This window comes from Lepidochelys olivacea (assembly GCF_965140295.1).
Source record: "Lepidochelys olivacea isolate rLepOli2 genome assembly, chromosome: 25".
NCBI lineage: Eukaryota > Metazoa > Chordata > Testudines > Cheloniidae > Lepidochelys > Lepidochelys olivacea.
The window spans coordinates 9,178,185-9,192,295 of record NC_140435.1 but is presented as its reverse complement, the minus strand read 5'-3'; the positions used below and the strand labels follow the sequence as shown (position 1 = coordinate 9,192,295).

Here is a 14,111-nt window from a genome sequence, read left to right as displayed (position 1 = left end):
GAAGCGCATCCGGTTCGCCACGGGGGTCACGAGAGACAAAAGGCTTCCGGGTTCGGGGCGGGGCCAGGCGCTTCCGCGTTGGGGGGGGGCGGGGAGCGGCTCGCTTGGCCCCCGCAGGTGCGCGCGCCCGGGGCCGGGGGATGCGGCGGGGACCTCGCGATGCGCTACAGCGAGCGGGAGCTGCTGTCCCTGTCCCGGCAGCCGGCGGAGAAGGCGGCGGAGATCCTGATGCGGGTGCCCAAGAAGGGGAGCGGTGAGGGAGCGGAGCCGCCGGGGCGGGGCGGGGCGGGGCTGGGCTGGGGGGAATAACCGGTGGGGCAGAGCCAGGACCAAAGTGTGTGTGTGTGTGTGTGTGTGGGGTGGGGTGTGTGTGGGGGGGGGGTGTGTGTGGGTGGTGGGGGGGGTGTGTGTGGTGTGTGTGTGTGTGGGGGGTGTGTGTGTGTGTGTGGGGGGTGTGTGTGTGGGGGGGGGGGGGTGTGTGTGGGGGGGTGTGTGGGGGTGGGGGGGTGTGTGGGGGGGGTGGGGGTGGGGGGGTGTGTGGGGTGTGTGTGGGGGTGGGGGGGGTGTGGGGAATTAAGTGGGGGGGGGCATGAGGGGGAAGAGCCCGGGGGTGGGCCAGGGCCTGAGGGGTGTTGGGTGAGCCATAAGGGTGGGGGAAGGGGTTGGGAAGGCAGGGGGTGCCCATGTCTGGTGGAAGGGGGCTCTTTCGTGGGGAGTGGGGATCAACTTCTCCCACCCAGGAGACCGTTATTAGCAAACACCCCCCCCCACACACACACACACACAGTTGAAGCCATCTCTTTACCCTTCCTCCTCCCCGGGCCGCTCCGTTGAGCCCCCTGCACTGTGCATATCCCTGTGGGGATATCGGGGACCGTGTGGGTGCTTTCCCTAAGAGAGGCGTTTGTGCTGGTATCTCCACCCCTGAGTTCTTCTCCTCGCTCCCCATGGGGAGGGGGTGCACGTGGGTGGGCTGCCTCCCTCCGCCCTGCAGGCGGCTGCCTTTCTGTGGCCTGCCACGTACAGCTGGTGGCATGCATTAGGATCCTACCAGTTGGGAGCTGCTATGGAAGCATGCGTGATTATAGTTTTATAATTCATCAGTGACGTCTTAGCCAAGGCTGGCGAGTCCGGGATGGACTCAAGATTGCTTGAGGTGTGGTCACCAAAGAGCTGTTCAAGTGAGAATTAAATGCCAGAAGCCGCTTACAATAAGCAGTGGTGATTTAAATTCTAATGGAGCTGCCTCATAGGGTTCATTTAATCTGCAAGGCAGAGATGCAGCCTAGCAGCACATTGCTGTGTAGCAGTGAGGGTGGAATGGGCCTGTCTCTTCCCTTCCCAAACAGCTCCAGCTCTCCGTCCTCCACTTCTGAATTCTCAGACTTCACTTCTGAATGCTCTCTTTTCTTTGCAGTGCTGAAAAAACGCCTCGTGAAGCTTGTTGTCAACTTTCTCTTCTACTTCCGAACAGATGAAGCAGAGGTATGGAAATAACCTGCGGCAAACTGGCTGCGTGTGCTGGTTAGAGCTGGTGTCACAGGAACCTGCCTTATTATTTAATGTGTTTATTACACCAGTGTCTAAGAACCAACCAAGAGTAAAATCCCATTTTGCTAGGCACTGTACTAACACAGAGTAATAGATGGCCCATGCCCTGAAGAACGTACAATTGAAATAGTCATGATGTGATGTTCGCTGTTGGTGTTTGACAAACATTATGAAACCTCTGCTTGGCCTAGGTCTGATAAGTAACCACTGTGCTACCCAACCCTGGCCACTGTGTTTCTCGTGCTATGGTCCAAAAACGATCTCTGAAACACAATCATTGCCATGCTTTTGTGCAGGACTGCAATTCATGTATGTGAAACTAGTGAGGTGGATTTTAAATTTAGACTAATCCCCTACCAATGGAACTGGGATTCCTTTGTAAACAATGCCTGCATCATTGCCTATGTGCCAGACCTGGTAAAAGTAAAAAGAAAATCCTGAAGCAATGTAATAGCTGTGTTTTATTAATATTCCTTACTTGGACCTTTATAAGTCTGGTTGTTAGAGCAGAGGAATTGAGAGCTGAAGACTCCTGTGTTCTGTTCCTGCAAATGACTTGATGCGTGTCCTTGAGCAAGTCATTTGATCGATCTTTACATTTGTTTCCTCATTGGTGGTAATAAAACCCACTTTATAAAGTGCTTGGATATAAGATGCATGATGAGTGCAGTGTGGCATTGTTGTTTCTATGCCATTTAACAATCTTGAAGACAAGGTTTTGGGGGTGATGTTTTTGTAGTTTGTGCCAATCACAAATACATGTGACCCTAAGGGTATGTCTACACTACCCGCTGGATCAGCAGACAGCGATCGATCCAGCGGGGATCGATTTATCATTGCGTAACTTAGATTGATTTTTCTCCCTTCCTCCCGGCCCCCCCAGCGTAGACCAGGGCTAAGAATCCTTGCACTCTCACTTTAGGATATTCTCTCCTTCTTATCTATCTCCTCTGAGAGTCACAATCACAGGATCTGGCCAAGAAGATGCCACACTTCACAATCATGCTTGGGTGATTGTGAAATCGTGTTAGAGCTCTGACTGCCTGAGACTAGAGGCCAGTGCCAGCAGCAGATTTCCCTCCACCTCTGCTTACGTGATTTTGGCTGCTTCTGCTAATTGTCCTGGCCATTAGAAACTATAAATATTTCCCTTTGTGTTTAGGGGTAGATGATCCAAAATGGTCCAAAAATAGTTTGTAAGCTTAGAGTAATGTGTGCTGAAGGGATACTTAGCCATGATACAAATAACACCTTTTATTAAAACTGAGTTGATTTTAAAAAAAAATCTTTGCTCTCTCTTCTGTTTGTTTGTCTCTTGCATTTCATTCAGCCTGGACAAAGAATAGAATAGTCAGTTTCACTTTTGTTTATACTTAGCTTTGCTCTCTGGTTGCTCATGCCCTATATATATATATATATATGCACCAATATATAAGTTGCAAATTTTGCAGGTGAAATTCATTTGTTTAAAATAAACTGTTTTAAAATAAATGTAATTGTTTGAATGCCCTGACGCATTCCATTAGTCTTCTGCAAAGTCTCATGCTTTTTCTTTACCAAACCTAAATTTGGATTTCAGTTTGTCCTGCTGCAGCTTCCAGCCAAACTTGCTCTGCAGACTCGATTCTGGAGAACTAGAAATAAACTTTTACCTTCACCTCTCTTTGGGCAGATCACTGAGCTGTTTGTTAAAGCACCAAAATGATACTGAGCAAATATAAATGCCCAAAGCACTGTACAAATACTAATCAGCACAAAATATATTTATACAGTGCAGCCTGGCTGCAGAGATAAAGAAATTGGCTGCCTAAAGAACACTCCACGTTAAACTCACTCAGTTCTATTCTGGTTACGATGCCTTCCCTGAAGTCTATCCCTCAGTAGTTTTTGTGGTTTATCAGTGTCTTCCTATCTTTAAAAATATTTTTGCTTGCTTGAGTTGCTGTGAAAGCCCTGCTATAGCAAACTAGACATGGGAAACCGTGAAAGAACTGTGACTATCTAGCTAGTACCAAAGAACTAAAATACCTTAGGAAATGTAGTTTCTGCACTAGCATCTCTTCAGTTATATCTTTCTCTCACGAATCAGTCACTGTATCCCCCACATCACTCTCAGTGTTCCCTTTCTCAAGACGATGTCTTGCATGTTTATAGAACTGGCTGAACAATGGGGAGGGGTGTCTTAAACCTTCTCTTTGGGTTTCTTTCTAGCCAATTGGAGCTTTGCTGCTGGAACACTGTAGAATCACCAAAGAAGAGGAGAATGTCTTTTCAATCAGTGAGTTTTGGATAAAGATTCTCATGAATTTCACTCTCCTTAAAATGTGGTGTGTAACTTTTTCCTTCTCAGTCAAGTGTTGAAAGGGCAAGTGTAAACATTTCTGGAGTCAGCTTATGTACCGTATTGTGGGGGGATGTCAGATCCCAAATGGGACAGAGGCAGTACTTGAAAGGGGAGACGCTTAAGGAAAACCCTGGGTGTTGTAGGAAGTGGTGTTGGGGATTCAATAGAGGCCCCTCTTCCCTCTCTGTACTGCATCATTGCCACTTTGTGGTATAATTACTGCGTTTCTGAAGAGGCGGTCTCATGGCTGAGGTGTGAAAACCAAGACCCTGTCTCACGTTTTGTCAGTCAGGACGCTAGCTCTGGTGCCCTGGACAAATGATATATTTTGTCTCTTGGCTCCCCCTTGTATTATCAATAGGCTTTTCAGTAAGAATTTTCAGTTCTTCACTCCCTCTCCTAAGCTGCGATACAGTGATGCTGTGTGCTAAGTAGCTGCTGTGCTCTGTCCCAGAGGTGGCTGCATTCACTGCTGGCTGAAGTGATCCCTGAGTGCAGTTTGTAGAGCTTGGTGGGATAAAAGGAGAAGTGGAAGCGTATGAATTGTTAAACACCAGTGGAAGAAATTCTCATCTGGGAAGACTGGATATTGACACATTGCTGCATCTAGGCTCTTTCTTTCTGGTAAAAATAAAATGAAGAGGCTCAGATAAAGTACTTGTCAGGGCTGTCCTATTCGCGGTACTCCCGCCATGCTGTTTGGCCTTGTGTCGATAGCAGTGGCTCCAGCTGGCTCGTGGCCTGTTGTCCTTTGTAAGCAGCCTTTCATCCAACAAGCAATCATTGTGCAAATGGTATGTGGCAAAAATAACAGGATGTTTCCTCCAAGGCCATCCCCATATCTGTTGGCCTGGCTGTCGGCGCAGCTGCTTCAATGTGCGGAGCCTTCAGTCCCTGCTTGCTGGAATGGAGGCAAACTCCCACGGTCTCCGCTGGACCTTCTTGAAACAGTGTGCCTACAGAGAGCTGCCTGGGCACCAGCCTGCCGCCTGAATTCCTGCTGCTCTGGGGCCTTCCCGGCCCCTCAGCAGAGCAGTAACCTTGGGACATGAGCTTTCTGCTAAAAGGTGCTGGCTTGGCAGCCCGAGAGACCGGAGTCTTGTATCCCTTGAATGGGTACAGCAAGGGCACTGCTAGCTTCCCATGCCATCCCAACAAGGTGTCTCCTGCTCCGGAAAGATCACCTCCCAGGGCGACAGGCGAGTTTACTCAGCCTACCAACAAAATGGGGCAATTAGTGGTGGCTTTTGTGATGGTCACGCTCATGAGACCCATCAAAGCTCCCTTCGCATGAACTAATGATGAGCCAGCAGCTCTCACTGCTGTCCTGGGCCGGAGTCTGTCAGGTGCTCTGAAAGTGACAGATTATTGCAGCCTATTGCCACCCCACTGAGCCATCCAGCCCTTCCCTGCCATCCCACTGGAATGACTGTCACAGACTCCAGCTATCCCAAAGCTCTGCACAGCAGCACAACAGACTGCAGGTCAGCAACAAAGCAGACCAAGGTGGCGGTTCCTTCCCTCAGACGTTTGCCTGCACTGCTTCGCATAGAGGTGGCCCTCTTTGAGAACTGAAGTGTTTGACCAGGACACTGAGCCTAATTCCAACTTGTTCAGCTATGTTCTCCCTTGTTAGGTTCCCTGCTGAAGCTTTGAGATGTGGTGCTTTTTGCTGCCTCTCCTGAAATTTGGTGTGGTTTAAACAGCTGCCCTGTTCCATCCCAGAGGTGGCTGCATTGCAATGATGCATGAGCTGATTCCTTTGTGTATCCTTCATATAGCTCTGTGGTAGGGTGTCTTTTGGGATGAAAGGTACAAATAGATCATAGAATCTCAGGGTTGGAAGGGACCTCAGGAGGTCATCTAGGCCAACCCCCTGCTCAAAGCAGGACCAATCCCCAATTTTTGGCCCAGATCCCTAAATGGCCCCCTCAAGGATTGAACTCACAAGCCTGGGTTTACCAGGCCAACGCTCAAACCACTGAGCTGTCCCTCTCAGCATGAGCCATTGTAAATGTGCATTAAGAGGGAGATGAGTCCCTTTCACTGGGTCTGTGCCACTTTCGATGGACAGTTGCTGGCAGTGACCTTTCCCCAGTTGGCTGCTGTGTAACTTTTCCAAGAGAATAAAATGACTGGGGGTTACTGGGCTGTGCCCATGACAAACCATGTTACTGGGTGCTGCAGCCGCTGGCTTTCCTGGGGGCGGGGTTCACAGCAGCTCTGCCTCAAACTGCCCCGTCAGGATTTGAAAGCAACTGACTAAAGCTTTAGTCCCACTGCAAAGTGTGTGACTGGGAGGCTGGGTGTGTCCCGTGGGGCAGTGCTTCTGAGGCCATGCTATACAAGGGGCTTGAGTGAGGAGATGATGGGGAGAGAAAGGGGGCTGGGGCCTGGTCCTACTAATTTCTGCTAGTGGATCTCCTGCCCTTTTTAAATAAATAAAAGGATAGTTGTGGCCTGACACAGGCGAAGGGGTCACTGGTGTTGAGGAACTCGTAGTGACACCTGCTGGTGGGTGAGGGAGCATTTCTCAGCCATCCATTCCTTGTCCCCGGCAGGTTTCATTGAGGAGCCAGACAGGAAATACTCCTTTGAATGTGACACTGAGGAGCAATGCCAGGAGTGGATTGAGGCTCTCCGAAGAGCCAGGTAGGGCAGCCGGTTGGGCGGGGGGAGCTTCTCCACCATTGCACTGTTCTCGTGTTCTGCAGAACACAGCTCAGCCCTGGGTGTGCCCCACTGGACTTGGGCGGAGAAGAGGGAGCTCGCTTGGCAGCAAGCAGCACCAGGAGCTCTCTGCCCAGTGCAGTAGAGACATCTCTTGTACGTCATTATCTTGGTCGCTGAATAGGGAATTGTTCCTGGGCCTGGACTGATCCTTCACATGCTGTTTGGTGGCTTCCCTGATCACGGCCTCTGGCACTGCACTAGGAAAACTGGCGCCTGAGCTCTGTGGAGAGACGACTATAGGAAGCCACAAGGCGCATTCGCTCTGTTGACAAGGGTGGGACGGTGGCTGTAGCCAACGGTCCTTTGCCGTGGCCCGTGGGGGAAATGCCCACTGGCCATCTAGCATAGTCTGCCCCATCCCCACGAGCACTGCTGCAAGAATGTTCACCGGTGCTAGAGCAGAGACCTTCTACAGGGCTCTGAGCAGCATGCGAAATAGATCCCCTCGATTCAGCTAGACACTCCTCGTCTTACAGCTACGAGTTCATGAGAAGAAGTTTGATTTTCTATCGGAATGAGATTCAGAAGATGACAGGGAAGGTGAGTGTCTCTGATTTATCATCCGCTAGCCCCTTTCCTTCCATTAAGGCCAGGAATAGTCAGTCCCTAGGGAGAGGTGGGGGGGTTGCTGCCTGGTTTATACCAGGAGAGAATTGGAGCAACCAGAACTGTGTGAGGTTGTTGTTGTTTTTTCCCCCCTTGGGCTTGTTGCAGCCCCTGGGAAAGAGCAACCCCTTAATAACTTAGTTCTTGAAACCATCGGTGTCAGAGCTTCCAATCGGTTTTAAGGAACCTGCCTGCACCCAAGGTTGCTGTACAGACTGCGGCAGCAATGGCCCATTTAACTTCATGCCTCCAGCTGGGGAACCTCTAGTGCAGGTCAGGTTAGATCCTGCTCGGTGCAGTGGCACTGGTGTGTGGGGGTGGCTGGGACTCTGTCCTTCAGGGGCTTGGGACTCAGGTGAAGTACCTGCCTATGCAATGCCAAGTGCTTACAGCATGTCGTGCCATGTCTTCTATGGGGCTTGCTGTGAAGCAGGCGTGTAATTGTCCTGATGCCCAGTTCTCATCTGGCAGAGCTCTTACTAATTTAACACTGATGAATGTTTGAACCTGGCAAAATCAGGCAAGGGCTATGTAACATCCCTGCACCCTTCTGCCTGTGCAGGCATGGGCTTCCCCCACCTCTGCCCTGCTCCTGCTTTCTAACGGAGAGACTAGCAAGCCATAGGGTGACTGTGTGACACCAGCACACACACTTCTGTACTAGGATGGCTAAAAACCAACCCACATAACTGACTGTCTTACAGCCTCCAGAAAGGCTGATGGACTGATCTTTGCCACACCTCCCCATCCCGCCACCCTGTGTTTCCTGCTTTGACTAGGAATCAACACTCAGTCTAGAAGTTAATTTGACCATAATCGGATGCCCAGGCCTTAAGTAAAGGAATGGCTCTGGCTGTATAATCTCATATGCTGCAGCTTGTCCCAGTGTACTGCAGCCCTGTGAGGCGGCCCCGTCCTATAAGGGGAGGCACTGAGATCAGCCTGAGCAAACCTCCCTTGAATTGTGCGGGAAAGGCAGGCTGGGTGCCTCGCTCCCCCTTACTTACGGGCATGTGCTCTCGCTGCAGGACCCCCTGGAGCAGTACGGAATCTCCGAGGAAGCCCGATTCCAGCTGGGAACACGCAAGCTGTAACCTGGCAGCCTCCGTCCCCACCCAGCCCAGTGGGGCTTAACTGGCATTCAGCCACCTCCTGGTGGGGGGTGGGGGTGAAAACACCAACCCCCTGTCGGGGGGAGCTCCTGGGACCAAGTGACTTACTTATGGGCCAGATAACTTGTATGTCTTTTTTTTTTTTTTTTTTTTAACGGATTCATTGCACACTCCCCTTCCTGTTTGTCTTCAGCCCCTCCGAGCTCCCATCTCCCCGCAGCAAGAGTCTTAACTGGCCACTGCTGTGTCAGCTTTAACTTGATGGACCATAAAACTGCTAGGCTGAGGGACTTATGGGCTGCCCGTTACTCACTAGATGCTAGCCCCTAGGGCCACTGAAAGCCCTCATTCAGAGTCCCAGGGGATTTCAGCTATGATGCTGATGTGGAAACCTGGCTGGACTTGTCCTGGTGGGAGCAGCCCAGGGGTCTTCCAGCATATGGTGCTATTATAAGGCAGGGGTGATCTGGGGTAGAGGGCCGGTGTCTGTTCTAGGCCAAAAACATGCATTTCTGCTGGGAATGGCCTCAGGGCTTTGGCCATCCAGCTCTGCAGGCCGCCTGTTGCACGCCTGGAGTTTGTCATCTGGGTGCCCTGAGCCAGCTGGTGGCTGATGCTTTGCTGGCTTTTGCAAAAGTGGCTAATCTCAAAGGGAGAAGGAGGGTCTTTCGTTAAGGGGGTGTGGGGTTTTTTTTTTTTTTTTTTGGCCGATGGCATTCCTTTGCTCATAGCGGTGGGGTCCTCGGCCTTGAAATGCCAGACTCACCCCTCTCCCGCACTTAACTCTGTTGGGCCCACTCTAGCTGCTAGATCTGTACTGGACATTGTTCAGCTACTGAAGCTAGATGCAGGGAGCAGCTGTTTCAGGTAAGGGAAGCCCTCCTCTGTTATGGATTGCTACCCCCAAATGGAGGGAGGAGGAACTGGCCCTTACTCTAAACAGGGTTAACTTATGTGACTGCTGGTGCTCCTGCCCCCCTCCCTAGCTGTTGCTGCTCCGGCTGACAGTGTAGCTGTAGGGGGCAGTGTCTTCATTTCTTTACACAAACCTACAGCAGCAGCGATTGCATTGTGACATGCACACAGGGTTACTGGGGCCTGTCTCAGCTCAACACCGTTACTAAGGTCTAATTTTGAACTAATGCAGATGAATCCAGCTACCACGAGCCACCCTACAGCATCTTTAAAATGCACTTCCAACTTCCCACACAGTGTGGGGTTGTGGCTTTCTCACCAGTACCCAGGAGTGAGCAAATCAAGGGTTTGAAAGACACCTGCTGTGAGGCAGTCTAAACCAAACTCCTCCCCCTGACCTTGAGAGCAAGCTGTGGTTCTTAGTGGCATTGTTCCCTTGCCTGGGGGGAGGGGGGTGCTGTGCAGTCATTGGCTTCCCAGAGCAGGCCGCCTGCTGTGGGGCTAGTGAAAACAGCTGGGTGGATGCTGCTGTAGTCCCCTTTACTGGAGGCAGTGTGAGAGGTAGAACTGTGTGGGGTGTAGAACCACATCTTGTCCATGCTGGGCTGGGAGACAGGGTCCCACAGCACGAAGAATAGCTGTACAGGGCTACTTCAGGCTTTATTCCATATACAACACCCCTCATCTGTTTCTGCAGCTTCCCTCATCCTCAGGAGCTTGAGCAGAAAAGACCAAAGCAATCCAGTGATTTCTGGAGGGCTGGGAGACCTGACCTAATTTTTTCTTAAAGTGCTTCAGGCATGTACTGCTCTTAGGAGACTCCCAAGGAGGAAATAATTCAGGTTTAGAACATTAGTTGAGGCTCATTGTTTTAGTACAAGACATCAGCTGCAACATTTTACTATCTCCAGTAGAGGTGGGAGATGGGGGCCCTGCCCACCTCTGCACCAGGACCACATGTGTTCGATGGAGGCTGTTGCTAGTAGCTTCTACATGCAGCTCTAGGACTCAGCGGATGAGCCCTGTACAGTGTGGGAAAGAGGATGTAGTACATGAGTTGAACTGATCATTTGTCCTGTCCACACGGAATGCTACTGGAGAGCAGCCTGCAGGCTGGGTGATGGGTGGAAGTTGTTCCTCCACTTTGTGACTCATTCTGAGGCTGCTCAGTGGTGAACCTCTGGCTGGTAAGAGTGGGGGAGGCTCTGGAAGACCTCGGGAGTCCAGCTATGCCTTCCTCTTCATTGCCCTGGAAAGCAGCGAGAGGATTAGGCAAGAGCACACTAGAGCTTGTGCTTTAGAGAACATGACCTCAGCTGCCTCTATATTGCATTTGCAAGCAGCCCTTTTCTTAGCCTTTGCTGTTACCCAGAGGTAGAGCAGAACACAGATCCATGGTTTTGGTACTGAGCCCAGCACTCCCCTTTGAGAGTAGCGACAAGGTTTGTTTAAATATGGCTCTTGCTATCTGGGGGCTGCTAAAGTTTCCAAGGTTACTAAAGGAGGCTCAGTTCTAGCAGCTGTCTTCTTGCTGCAGTTAAAGTCTTTACCCACTTTCACCAAAGCTGAGGCAAAGGCTCCATAGCAACTGACCTAGGAAATGGTGTTTAAGAGGGTGCTTTGAACTCTGTTGTGACGGTTACATTCCCATCCCCCCTGTCAGCAGCTAGATAGCAAGAATTGTATTCCCAGTGTCTCATCTCCTTTAAGTCAGCTAAGACAACTCAGCCTAAGCCAGGAGCAGGCTCTTTATTAACTCCGTAACATTGGTACATCCCATTACAGAAGCTGGAGCCTTTTTTTAGCTAGGAGGAAGCTGGGAAATGCAGTAGTTTCATACAGAATAAACTGAATTAGGGAAAAGATTACACCCAGTATTTCTCTCTCATGTTCAAACCTTGTTTGATTGTTCAGCCAGCTTGCTTTTGGGCACTTGCCTTTAGAATCAGCGTTGCTTAGTATGCTGGCTGACTCAATTCTCAATACTTGTGTTACTGGACTGTCCCTTCGTGCCCTATGGTCACCTTGCTTGAGAAATCATTGACAATATTTAAAATCCTGGCAGGTGGCCATGTGAACATAGCTCATGACAGCTAAGATTTCAGAACTGGAGAACTGGTTATTTAGACCACTCAAACTACTGTATAAATATTCCCTCTTCTGCCTTCCTTGTACAAAAACACTAGCTTTTTCTTGTTACCCTTTCAAAGGGCAGACCTTAAGCTTACAGTTACCATTGCACACTGTACAGAAATGGGCATTTTATTCGGGTTGGGGGAGGTACATTAGGTGAGCAAGGAACAGCTCCAGCTATTTGCTTAGATTAGGAGGTACGTAAATTTCACTTTCATTACTTGATTGAATGTATGAAGACAGATGCTGTGAACAGTTATCTGAGCATGGGTGCCCAGTAACTCACTAAAACTAGCTTTACGGTTCAGGATTAAGGGGAAACAGGTTTAGGAATCTGTTATTACTGGTCATTTATATGCAAGAGTTTCTCATCTGCTCAGGTTCCTTTTTGTGGTTAGTTGCTCTAACAAAAGCATTATATATGGGTGCTGTTCATCGGCTGTACAATCAATGTTTTAAACAAACACCTGTCATGGTTTTAACCTGGGCGTAAATTGCAGCTGCTGTGTAAGAATCCCATGTGCATTTTCTTCAAAAAGAAAGGTTGAAAGGGGAATAAACGTTGCAATCAGTAAGGGTTGGATTTTCATTCATACCTAAGCTCCCTTGACTTTCAGTGGGATTTGTGCTCTTAACTTATGGGCTTTGGAAACACCTACCCTCAAAATGATATGACCCTTTGGACAGGAAGGAAGCAAACAGCAGACCAGAGGTGTAACTGTCGTAGAGTCAATAGAAAGACTACTATAGCTGAAAGCATCACCCTTGTTACCCATGTCTGAGCCAGAATGGTTGGCTGCAGCAATGGGGCTGAAATGGGTATGGCAAATGAAAATCAACAGCAGCTGCCAGGAGTAGGGCAGTGAAGTAGGAGATTCCTAGTGGGAGTGTAACAGCAGAGATCCCATAGCAGGAGCACCAAATAAGCCCAATGGGCCAGCCAATATTATCCCCTCTACAGGTCAAAGGCTACTGAATTCTCTCCTGACATGCTTTCCTCTACTGGGGCCTGACTCACTGTAGGGAAGCCTTGCAAAGGAAGGACTCCAGAAAATGTGTGTCTAAGCATGGAGCACCTGTTCAGTGTGTTGCTGTGACCCTGTAAGTTCTTCACATAAGCCCAGCCTTAAATCCATCCCTATTCAGTGGAGCATGTGAATGCTTTGAATAGTGAGGCCTTTTGTCTCCACTGCAAGATACCCATTGAGGAAATGTTTTTAAACCATCACTTCTGCTCCAGGCAGGAGAGTTTAAGGAAAGCTAAACTAAGTTGAGCAACCAAGTCACTTAGCAAGAGTCAGAGGAAAGCTTTTTGTACTGTGATTTTCAGTTGCTAGCTCCTCAGAAGATCATGTAGTGCTTTATAGGGGAATGGAGGCTCAAAGTGAATATTCTACTGTTACAGCTAGAGTCAAGTCAATTGCCCAGTTACACTCAGTGACAGGAGCCTTGCAGGTCCACTGCTCCAGCAACTGGAGAGTATTGAAGGGGATCTCTGCACTCGTGCTGTAGAGGATACAGAATGCGATCCTCAGCTGAAATGTAAAGAAAGCAAAAAACCCGTCTGCTAAAGTACTGAAGCACCACCACAGTACAATGTATTAAAATACATACATTTTAATATAAAGACAAAACTTCAAAGCATTGTTTCAATTACAAATCAAGGTAAAAGACAAGAAATTAAAGTGGAAGGGAGGGGAGGAAAAAAACTAATTCTTGCATTGTGGAAATTAGAAGGGTGGGTGGAAAATATATATATAATATATATATATATAATATTACATACATATATACACACCAGAAGAATTCACACTAGTTCTATGGAAGAATGACAGGGCAACATACCAGTATAAAAAAAACCAAATAAAGATAAATTAGGGGAAGTTTGAATTTTAAATAATTCAATTTCATAGGCTAAAATGTATAAACTAATTCCTATTCACTAGGAAACATCCCATATCACATGTTTAAGCAAGAAAATGGGTATTTTTTGTTTTAAATCCATTGAAAAATGGATTTTTATTAGTAGTTAAAAGTTTTACTAATCAATTCCTGAGCAACAGCAACTTCATTTGCATTCCTCTGTCCAGTCCCACCCAGCAAGGGCAGACTCCCACTCCTAAAATGCTTTCTTAAAAAGAACAGAGACCTAAAGAATTGGTTTTTAATTTAAAACTGACCACTTCAAGAATTTATATTGGGGGGCAGGAGGGTGGAGCCAAGCAGGCTGGATTAGTCCATTCTGCCTTCTCTTTATTAACACCAGAAATATCACCTTTCCAAAGGACAATTCCACTGCACCAGAGAAGCAACCAGATGTACCTTAGAATCACAGGGTCAAACTTGAGAGAACTTCAGCTTAACATCTTCAAACCTTTAGGAAGTGGTTAGGTCATCTTTAATATTGAAATTAAAGCATGAAAACTAAAGAGACTTTGAGACAGTCACAAGCACTAAATAGACAGGAGGGATATTTTCCATTTTAGTATTGGGTTTATGCCCTGAAGTTCCACAACAACAGCATCTGGTATTGCAATATTCAGTCTAAACAGATATTTATAATGCATAAAAGGATAAATAAAATATGGAACAAAATTTAATAAAAAGGTAAATCCAACTCATTCGTGAAAAACAAAGGTCATCTATGGAATTGTTCAGGGGACCGGGGGAAGGGAATTTGAATTAACACAAAAAAATCAGATACTTTTATACTGACT

At 48.3% G+C, this 14,111-nt stretch overlaps 1 protein-coding gene across 2 annotated transcripts; it reads left to right on the top strand.

Annotated features, from left to right (window-relative positions):
- The first annotated feature begins 17 nt into the window (after positions 1-17).
- On the top strand, positions 18-11,969 carry PLEKHJ1 (pleckstrin homology domain containing J1). 2 transcript variants are annotated; one of them, XM_084614187.1, is made up of 6 exons: positions 18-253; positions 1,418-1,485; positions 3,763-3,829; positions 6,457-6,547; positions 7,105-7,168; positions 8,263-11,969. In XM_084614187.1, the coding sequence occupies exons 1-6, from the start codon at positions 160-162 to the stop codon at positions 8,326-8,328; spliced, it is 450 nt and encodes a 149-aa protein (XP_084470313.1). In that variant the 5' UTR covers positions 18-159; the 3' UTR covers positions 8,329-11,969. The 2 variants fall into 2 exon arrangements, with proteins under 2 accessions (XP_084470313.1, XP_084470314.1); XM_084614188.1 differs by lacking the exon at positions 18-253 and adding an exon at positions 817-1,181.
- Positions 11,970-14,111: the final 2,142 nt, after the last annotated feature.

Coding starts and splice junctions, on each gene's coding strand:
- PLEKHJ1 (XM_084614187.1), top strand. CDS start 160: ATGCGCTACAGCGAGCGGGAGCTGCTGTCCCTGTCCCGGCAGCCGGCG. Junction 1,486..3,762: donor TCCGAACAGATGAAGCAGAG/GTATGGAAATAA, acceptor GTTTCTTTCTAG/CCAATTGGAGCTTTGCTGCT. Junction 6,548..7,104: donor GAGGCTCTCCGAAGAGCCAG/GTAGGGCAGCCG, acceptor CTCGTCTTACAG/CTACGAGTTCATGAGAAGAA.